Below are 10,284 nucleotides of genomic sequence, written 5' to 3'. Positions count from 1 at the left end.
GACTGGAGGCCAGCTGGCTATGCCCTGGACTTCCCATATAAATGATCATAAACAGCTGTGCTTTACACTGTTCATTTGTTGTAAACGATGAAGAGGGTTGGTTCCAGACCCCATCCAGCTCTTGAATGCTGCATTGTCTGTCCCACTAAGTAGAACTTGTACTGTATGTTGAGTATAAACTCTTCACCTCTCCCACGTGGGCTGCCTGCTGGACCCTTGCTTTCCGGGGTCTTCATCCTACTCTCACGCTTAACTCGCGATCATGTCAGTTACTGAGGTCTTATGTCATTTTGATTCTAAATGCTGTATAGCAGCCTATGTCTTTTTTTTTTTTTTTTTTTTTTTTTTTTGCCAGAGCTGACAACTGAACCCAGGGCCTTGCAAGTGCTCTATCACTGAGCTAAATCCCAACTCCCTATGTAATTCTTATATTGGAAGAGGAAATTGAAGCATTATTTTCCTCATGTCCTATTTTACGCTGTTTCTGCAAAGCTCCAATGGTCTCCAAAATCTGGGATGTTCTCTAACTCAGTTCTCACCTTGGCTCCATAATCTGGCATTTCTACCCCCTTCGGACTACTGCCGACACTATATAAAAAGATGGTGAGAACCCTGGGGTGCAGCTCAGTGGCAGTGCTTGCCTAACGTGTGAAGGACCCTGCGCTTGATTCCCAGCACCACAAAAGGTGCACGTGGCTCTTCTGTTTACTGAGTCTTATCTGGAGTAGAAATACCACCACCTCACATTTTTTGGGAGATGGATAAGCTCACACCACCTCCAGATTTGCACCACGTAGTTTCAGCAACTACCTTTTCATGACACTTATTTTTTTTTCATCTTTACATTTACATTTTTTGAGGTTGTCTCTGATCTTTAAGTCACCTTTTGTCACTGCTGGAAAGCTTGACTGCAGTGAATCAGAAACAAGAAACAGTACTTAAGTTTTCTGCCAGTTTCTTATTACATCTGAAAGTTCACCTCATTCACATTCAAATCTTAGTTGGATACAACCAGACCTATAAGCCCAATAGCAGGATGGTGAAGAGTTCAAGGCCATCCTGATCTACACAGAGTTCACCAGGACTACAGCAAGACACCATCTCAAAAAATGTTTTTATTTAAGTTACTGTACATGAAGTTTCCTTGGAAGTGGTTAAAGCTGAGTAGGGTTAGGACATCAGAATAACCTAAGGTGCAGAGCAGAGGAGCAGGCATGTTTCCCTCTGTGGGCTGTGGGCCAAGTTCTCAGTCACCTGGCTAGGCATGCCAGGCAGTGGTGGTGCATGCTTTTGATCCCAGCACTCAGAAGGCAGGGGCAGATCCATGAGTTCAGGGCCAGCCTAGTCTCAGGGCAAGTTCCAGGACAGCCAGGGCTATACAGAGAAACCCTGTCTTGAGAAACCAAACCCAAAATGTCTCACAGCAGCACCGTTCCAGGGTAATGACTGTAACATTCCCAGGTGAGCTGCTTATTAAAGTGACTTGTGTTTAGTATTAGTAATGCTTTGCGCTGGGTATAGTCGCCCATGCCTTTGATCCCAGGACAGAAAGCAGAGGCAGGGCAGATCTCTGAATTCTAGGCCAGCCTTGAGCCTTCTCTCAGAAACAAGGGCTACAGAGAGAACACTTGTTACTTTTGCAGAGGAGTTTGGTTCCCAGCATCCACATGCAAACTCACAGCTAGTTGTCTGTAGTGCCAGTTCTGGGGGGTCTGACACTACCCTCTGACCTCTAAATGGACCATGCACACACATGATAGGCATATGCAGGCAAACACTCACACACATAAAACAAAAAACTGTATGTTCAGATGCTCTTTGGACTAGTGAGATAGCTCAGTGGGTAAAGTGCCTGCTACCAAGTAAGACAACCCGAGTTTGATCTGTGAGACTCAATGGTGGAAGCAGAGAACCAATCCCCAAGAGTTGTCCTCACATTCCCCTTTCTCCAAATAAACAAATAAATGTAATTTATCTTGATCTTAGTTTTTAGCTTACTGCCCCTAGGAATTTCCTCATTTTTTGGGGGGTATGTGTCTAATTTTTGTCTTCCAAGAATGGTTACCTGGTCAAGATTAATCCTAATAGGATAAATACTTTTAGAAGCTTATTTTATTGCCAGCCCTAGGAAATCATAGCCATTGGCAAATGTTTAAGGCAACAAACCAGACAGGCCATCATTCTGCTACTCTTAACCACCTTCAAGGTGAAAACTATAGCCAAGTATTTTAAGATTGGAGTTTGTAATTGTGTATGAATTCAATAAAGCAGGGTCAGTTAATCCAAATGCCTATCTTGAACTCAAGAGGCCTTACCAAGTGGACAGAAGTCAGTCACCACACCTCAGCTATGGAGGTTTGAGATGGTGCTTGGCAGTATGCTCTGTGCAGTATGGGGACAGCTACGCTCTCCCACATAAGCTAGAAATCGGTAGGACAAGTCCAGTTCTTCATGTGAGTAACTATTAACTCTCCCCCTCCTCACTCACCCTTCACACGCATGTGCCGGCATGCACATTTACATATCTGCTACTGTGACAAATGGTACCTAGTCAGTGACTTACCCACTCAGCCATCTCACCCGCTCTATAGGCACTACACAGGACAAAGCTCTCCCAGGTAAGCCTCACTGGAGCCTGGGCTCTGACTCATTTCCTCTCTTTACTACAAAGAGAGGGGGTCAGAACCCCTAGGACTGAAGTTAGAGTTGTGAGCCATCATGCAGGTAATGGGACTAGAACCCGGGTCCTCTGCAAGAGCAGCAAGTGCTCTTAACCTGAGCCACCTCTCCAGCTCTTCCCACCTATTTTACCTTGTGTCCCCAAAGTGAGCCAAACTTTTCCAACGTAAGATGGTTTCTTCAACTTGTCTTATTCATGTAGGCCTATAGTCTAACGCCACAAACACATACTGCACCATTTTCTACAACCCCATGGCTTTCTTGTTCTGCCTCTTCAGGGCTTAAAATGCCCTCTGCCGCTTGGTGAAAATCCGTATGTGGTGAGCCTCTGTTCCCGGGTCTCCATTAACTCTCACACCTGGGCTAATCGTATACATGTATTTCACAATAGTTTCGTATAGAAGGCTAAGAGCACTTTTCTTCATATCTTACAGAAGGGCTTAAAACATATAGACTTCAGTACACCAAAGTACATCCAACTCTAATTTCTAAATAAACGTGTTACAATGTGCTTAAAATTTAAAGGCTTAATGGCAAGGTTCAAGGGAAGAAAAGATTAAGTAAGTTTATTTTACAAACTGGCTGAAAAATAACTTCAAGAAAGTCAATAGAATTTAATACGGTCTCATCCGTCCTGAAGGAGGTGCCCGATTTGGAGGCGTGATGGCTATGTCCAGATAATCCCCTATTTGGAACTTCTGTGACTGCAGGGTCATGGAATCATCAGTGCCCTTCCTGCCAGACATGGTGCTGCCAATCTCCTTAACTCTGCAGGAAAGGAAGTCAACTGTTAATAGACCAGAAATGCATCAAGGGAACAGGATGGACTAGAGAACATGAATGATCTCCACACAACAAATTTACAGAATTTAAGTACTACATTCAAGCTAAGCCAGATCTGACTCTAAGGCTACAGACACCAGCACTGCTACTCAAGAGGGCTGCTAAAGGGATTACCCCCAAGCCAGGCATGGTGGCATATGCCTGTAATCCCAACACTGAAGCCTGAAACAGACTCATAGCTTTTGGGGAGGGGGGGGTCTGCAAACTCCAGAGATACCAGAAATTAAAGTCACAAGTCACCTACCGATACCCAGGCCTTTTAAGATCCATAAAAACAATTGCAAAGTTGAAGTGTGTGCCCTTCTTCCTGGCTTCTGGGTAGACTTCCTTTACTAGGCTAGTCAGCTCTTTCAAGGTCGCATCCATCCTAAATTTTTGAAAGGATAACATGATTAATAAACATTAGCATAACAAAGACATAAAACAATAAGTTGTACATCCCTGAGTCGTATTCCAGGGCCTCACACTCACTATATGATTTACTGGCAAGATGGCCTGGCATGGAAAAGGCCATTTGTCACACAATCCTGGCAACCTATGTCAACCCAAGTAAAGGTCAGAAGGAGAGAACCAACTCCACAGTTGTCCTCTGACCTCTTCTAGCATTTCATGGAATGTGAGCAAACACAACCAATAATTTAAAACATTATTTGCCTCCGAATATTTCCTGTGGTGGCTTCAATGCTAAAAATATCATAAATTAATCTTGTTACAAGTTTAAGGAGAGTGAGTCCCACATAACCTCTTCTGAGGCTACATAACATCTTCTGGCTCAGTGATGTACTTACCTACAAGAAACCAGGCCAAGTTATTCAACTACACAAACTGTTTTAATTTCTAAAATCCATAATCTCGCATACATTACAGCCCCTAAAACTGGAATGCATCTTAGAATCAACGTGCTGAGATAGCATCTTCATAAGGATATGCAATTTCTTGTTCTCGCACAGAATCTTAATGATGAAGGCAGGCAAGATGGCTTAGCAGGTAAAGAAAGGTGCTTGCTGCCAAGCCCGATGACCCGAATTTGATCCATGGAACCCACATGATGGAAAGAGAGAAGTAACTGCCTCCACCTGTCCTCTGACCTCCACACATGTACCATGACATTCCCATACGCCACATGTACACACAAAAGTGTGATGAAAAGTTGCTGCCAGTGAAGATGGTTCAGAAGGTAAAGGCACTTGCTGCACAAGCCTGTTGTCCTGAGTTCAAGCTCCAGAATTCTCAAGTAAACGTGGAGAGAACATATTCCAAAAGATGCCCTCAGACCTCTACAAGTACTACTGTACTTGCACAGTGTACAACACAAAATAATAAAAAGTCATTTTTTAAATGATGGAGTCCTAAAGCCAAGGACATGAAATTTTAAGACAAACTATGGGCTCCTTTTACAACATAAGCCATTATTAACTTAAAAATCCTTATCTGAACGAAAAAAGAGAAGTGGATGGGGGGGTGGGAGGGAGGTCAGGGGGAGGAAATGGGAGGAGAAGAGGGAGGGGAAACTGGTTAGGATGTAAAATAATTAAATTTAATTAAATACACTTATCTGAACTCAGAACTAAAGACAGTCCTTTGGGCTAATATACACAATCTAGAACAAAATAACTGAAAATGTGAACATCTTAGCAATGTTTAACAACCTATTTCCCATTTATATTGTTTCTGCCCATAACAATGAGAAAAGTGAAATGCAAGTCTAAACTTAAAACAGCATTTTGTGCAAACAACAACAACAAACCCAGCATAGACACTTAAGAATGAGAACACTGATGTAATAGTATCAAGGAAGAGAACCACAGAGCCCATTGCACTACCACTGTGAACTTTACAAATTCACACCATAAAGTAGTTGGGGTGAAAATACCCAGGATGACCACATTCTCAATATTCCCAAACTAGAACTCAGTCTTCCAGAACATGCCTTCTGCTAGCCCTATTAAAAAAAAAATTGGGGGCTGGAGAGATGGCTCAGAGGTTAAGAGCACTGACTGCTCTTCCAGAGGTCCTGAGTTCAATTCCCAGCAACATGGTGGCTCACAACCATCTGTAATGAGATCTGGCACCCTCTTCTGTATATATAATAAATAAATCTTTTTAAAAAAATTACCACCACTCATTTAGCTGCCCTATCAATCGCCCTAATTTAAGCCTTCCCAGGTCTTCCCTTCTTCATCTTGTTATACACATTATTGTTATCTCTAGCTCTTAAACACAGATTAAAACCCATTTCCCTCCGTGTTCAGCTGTGCTGAATTCTTTTCTAAAGTTTCCAGGCTTTTTTGTCTTTGTAGTTTTCTGACCAGACCTTCATGCACAGAGCCAAGCAACTTGCCATTGAGCTACCCCCTCAGCTCCAGATCTATGAACTGCTGTGCAGTGGCACCTGTTGTCACCTCTAGGGGAGGGTCTCTGCATGTACAGTGCCAGCACAGCATGCCAATGCCTGACACCTGCTAACTCCCAGCCTGTCAGGCTAATAAGTGACTTGTAGGTGTCATAGTCACCAAGAAAGACATTCCTTGTATTATCATAAAGATACAGGTTAGATCAGCGAAGGCTCCTCCACACTGGCATCCCTCCCTCACTCCAGGCATGGCCTACCTGTTTCCTATCCACTGGGAACAGACAAAGCAGTGGTACAAACACACTTAGCAGAACAAGTAAGTATACAAGCCCAGAACCACAGGGAAAGATATTTCTACAAACAAGCTGGAAGCTCTCCCCTATCTTTTGCCATGGGAATGTTCCAGACCAAGGCCATTTTATGAATTGCAGGAAGAATGTATATGCATTACTTTTCTAGAATGTAATGAATTCTTACCAATTATAAAATAATCAGGCTATTAACATTACTTGTGGGCCTCTCTAAGCATGTATGCAATACAGAAAGAGGGATTCTGGAAAAGATTTACTTTTTGTTTTATGTGTATGAGCATTCAACTTGCATATATGTTATATGCACCATGTGTGTGCTTAATGTCTGTCTATCTATGTGGGCCAGATGAGTTCACTAGAAGACCCAATAGCTGGAGTTACAGGCTATTATGAGCTTGCCAACATGTGTGCTGGGAACTGAACTCTGGCCCCCTGTAAGAACTATTATCCACTCAGCTCTCTCCAGAGCCTAAAAAACTTTTTTTTTTTTTTTTTTGGAGGGGGGGGAATAGGGGAGGTTTCACAGGGTTTCTCTGTGTTACAGCCCTGGCTGTCCTGCTGTCCTGGAACTCACTCTGTAGACCAGGCTAGCCTCAAACTCAGAGATCTGCCTGCTCTGCCCCTCAAGTGCTAGTATTAAAGGTGCATGCCACCACCACTCTGCCTAAAACTAAAAAGAATTTTTAAGCTGGGCTGTGGTGGCTCATGCCTTTAATCCCAGCACTCGGGAGGCAGAGGCAGGTGGATCTCTGTGAGTTGGAGGCCAGCCTGGGCTACCAAATGAGCCCCAGGAAAGGCGCAAAGCTACACAGAGAAACCCTGTCTCGAAAAACCAAATTAAAAAAAAAAAATTTAAAGATATTGTGGGGGTTGGGAGGAGGGGTGCTGAAGAGCTGGCTCAGGAGGTAAGAGTACTCGATGCTCTTGCAAAGACCCTGTTTCAATTCCCAGCTCACAACCATCTGTAACTCCAGTCCCAGAGATCCAACACCCACTTCTGACCTCAGTGGACACCAGGCATTCATGTGGTGCACACACATACATGCAGGCAAAACACCCATACACATTAAAAAGAATTAAAAAATTGAAAGATGGCCGGGCAGTGGTGGCGCACACCTGTAATCCCAGCACTCGGGAGACAGAGGCAGGTGGATCTCTGTGAGTTTGAGGCCAGCCTGGTCTACAGAGATAGTCCAGGACAGGCTCCAAAGCTACAGAGAAACCCTGTCTCGAAAAACAAAACCAAAAAAATAAAATAAAATTGAAAGATATCATACTGAAACTATGACATAAAAATATATAGTTCATGCTAAGTACATTTCAAATAAAATCTTATTTTCTCAGAAGAAATGTAGTTCACTGTGTAGTCAAATGAGTTGTAAAACTTCAGATAAAAAGACTCACAGTGTTGTTACCTTCTTACGTAATTCTGCAGTGGCATTTTACTGTCAGAATTCATATCCTATTCCACAGTTAACTCTGAAAATTTAAATTTTGCCTCCAGTGACCTTCAATGCTGGCATAAACTCTGAGGTGAGATAACTAATTTTCTTTTGTTTTGAGGCGATTTTTTTTAAATTAAATAAGCCTTAATAATCTGGGTAGGCCTAAAAGGATACACTGCAGGATGTGCACAGGTTCTAAGTAAACACTACATTCATTTTTTTAAAATAAAAAAAAAAAACATGAGTATTCCAAGACTTTGATATCCATGTGGTTTTGGAACAATCTCTACAGATAGAGAGGTAACCCTCTCTGAAAATCTCAGCTCACTGTATAGAAAGGCAGTACATTATATCCTGAGAATGTAAGGAAAGTACTAGCAAATTGGAAATCTTATTTGTTGGGAGACACATGGAATTTTAATGTTTGAAAATGGTTTACATTAAGCCATTACTGAATAGTTCTTCCCTACAAGTCCAATCACTACCTTTTGTTTGGGGGGGTGTGTGAGACAGAGTCTCTGTGTAGCCCTGGCTGTCCTCGAACTCAGATTCACCTGTACTAAGAAATCACTGCTTGATTAACAGGTGCAGAGTTTCTAGCTGTGAAGTGTGCGAAGAAGAAAAGATTTTAGGAGTCGACGTTGCACAACTTTCAAAAGTTAAAGTGGCAAATTTCGCGTTATATTTCACAACAAAAAAATATATTAAAATTAGCTTTTACTGCTTTTCAAAAGCCATTACGACGTTAACCCGCCACAATACGAAGGACAAGCTTGTGTGGTGCTAGCTGAGTGGGCAGCACGGCAGTAACCCAGAGATGAAACATTTGACAAAACACACCGAACAGCCAGCCGCCTTCACTGAACCACCACCGCCAAACGCTTTTACACCGAGTGCCAGTGCAGAAAGGTCTCGGGTTTGCTGGTGCTTTTTAATTTCTGGAGCTGCGATACTTGGAGGCGTCACCTACTGCCGATGCTCTGCGAACACCACGCAACAGCCAAGCCCGACCATCTACCATCTCACTATCGCATTTTAAACTACCTACGGGTTTTTGTACCCGGTGGCCATATGCGGAGAGCAACGCTGGCCAGTTCCTTCCAACCTAACGTTGTTTCACCACCGCAACTAAAAGCGTTCCGAGGCGGGTGAGCCCGCGGCTTCCCTCCCGTAGCAGAGCCCGGGGCCCCGAGGGCGCAGCCCGCCAGGCCCCAGGCCCGCGCGGCTCACCAGGTGTAGATCTGCAGCTCGCTCGAGGGCACGTTTCCGCGGGAGAACTCGTCCATTCGGTGGTGGCGGCCGTTGTTGGTGGTGAAGACCCGCAGCAGCAGCGGGCAGGTCTGCGGAGAGGCGGGGAGTCAGCCTCGGCCGCGCCACTTGGCCTTCCCGCCCACCCGTCCGCAGGCCGCGCCCGCCCGCACGCACGCCCGCACGCACGCCCGCCGCCTCTGCCCCGCAGCGGCCCGCGGCCCGCACCTTCTCGCGGTCGATCGGCTTCTCGGGCTCCTTCTTAATCTCCTCCTGGGTAACGCGCGATTCCACCGCCATCTTCCTCCTTCGGCCCGGGAGACGCTCGCCCTGACCTCCGACCCCTGCGGCGAGCATGAGCTAGTCGTCTCTCGCGAGGAAAGGCACGAGGTTTTATAGCGGGCGAGTGCCAGGGCGGGGCGTCGGTCGGCGCAGGCGCACTTCCCTGTGAGAGGGGGGGGGGGAGCCTGGGTGCGCCTGCGTGGTGCTCAGCGGAGGGGGCAGGACACACGCATGCGCGGTGATCTATGCGCGGTCTCTGAAAAAGTTGATTGTGTATTAGCTGTTTTCTTTACATGTAGGTTCACAGGTAAGGTTTTGTTTTTTTGTTTGTTTGTTTGTTTTGGTTTTTCCAGACAGGGTTTCTCTGTGTAGTTTTGGTGCCTGTCCTGGATCTCACTCTGTAGTCCAGGCTGGCCTCGAACTCACAGAGATCCGCCTGGCTCTGCCTCCTGAGTGCTGGGATTACAGGCGTGCGCCATCGCAGCCTGGCAGCCCAGGTATGCTTCACGTGGCGTTTTCATACGTAATGATGAAAATGTGCTGCGAACACGAGAAGTTTAAGAACTTTCAGGTGATATATAAAGGATATGAGCAAGGTAGTGGTATTGGTGGAAAAAGGGGAAGGGACCCCTAAAGTAGACAGGTGCTGCAAAGCCAGCAGATATATGATGCCTTATTGGGCTCTTCTCATGTAACACAAAACTCAAGTGAATCAGACCAGGTGGGTGGTGGTGGCGGCGGCGCGCGCCCAGGAGTCACCTTTAACCCCAGCACACGAGAGGCAGAGGCAGGCGAATCTCTGTGGGTTCGAGGTCAGCCTGACCTGTACAGTGAGCACCAGGACAGCTCTGTAGAGAGACCATGTCTCAAGAAAAAACAAAACAAAAAAACCCAAAAACAAAACAGTGAATCAAAGACCTAAATGAAGTGCAAAACCAGGAGCTTTTGCAGAGGATAACCAAGACTATCTACTGGATCTGTGACCGGCCAGGAAAGATGAATTGATAAAACCTTCACAATATGCTATACTGAGAAAAATGCAAACCACATAGCACCAGAGGTATTTGTGAGCCATATGATTGTGACAGCAACTATCCCGAGTATGAAGGAGCGGAACAAACTG

At 45.1% G+C, this 10,284-nt stretch overlaps 1 protein-coding gene across 1 annotated transcript; it reads right to left on the bottom strand.

The window, feature by feature from the left end:
* Nucleotides 1-3,043: 3,043 nt before the first annotated feature.
* Sap18 (Sin3A associated protein 18) lies at nt 3,044-9,283 on the bottom strand. The gene is made up of 4 exons (XM_036199848.1): nt 9,108-9,283; nt 8,862-8,971; nt 3,767-3,889; nt 3,044-3,447 (listed from the first exon to the last, which is right to left on the bottom strand). Exons 1-4 carry the CDS (start codon nt 9,234-9,236, stop codon nt 3,294-3,296), a joined length of 516 nt encoding a protein of 171 aa, XP_036055741.1. The 5' UTR covers nt 9,237-9,283; the 3' UTR covers nt 3,044-3,293.
* Nucleotides 9,284-10,284: the final 1,001 nt, after the last annotated feature.

This window comes from Onychomys torridus, chromosome 9, assembly GCF_903995425.1.
Source record: "Onychomys torridus chromosome 9, mOncTor1.1, whole genome shotgun sequence".
Taxonomy (NCBI): domain Eukaryota; kingdom Metazoa; phylum Chordata; class Mammalia; order Rodentia; family Cricetidae; genus Onychomys; species Onychomys torridus.
This window is presented reverse-complemented; position numbering and strand designations above follow the sequence as displayed.

Bases quoted from the DNA above. Each gene is read 5' to 3' on its own strand.
- Sap18 (XM_036199848.1), bottom strand. From the start codon at position 9,236: ATGCTCGCCGCAGGGGTCGGAGGTCAGGGCGAGCGTCTCCCGGGCCGA. The intron at 8,972-9,107 runs GTGCGGGCCGCG...GCCTCTCCGCAG, and splicing joins AGCCGATCGACCGCGAGAAG to ACCTGCCCGCTGCTGCTGCG. The intron at 3,448-3,766 runs GTAGGTGACTTG...CCTTTCCTGCAG, and splicing joins CTTAAAAGGCCTGGGTATCG to AGTTAAGGAGATTGGCAGCA.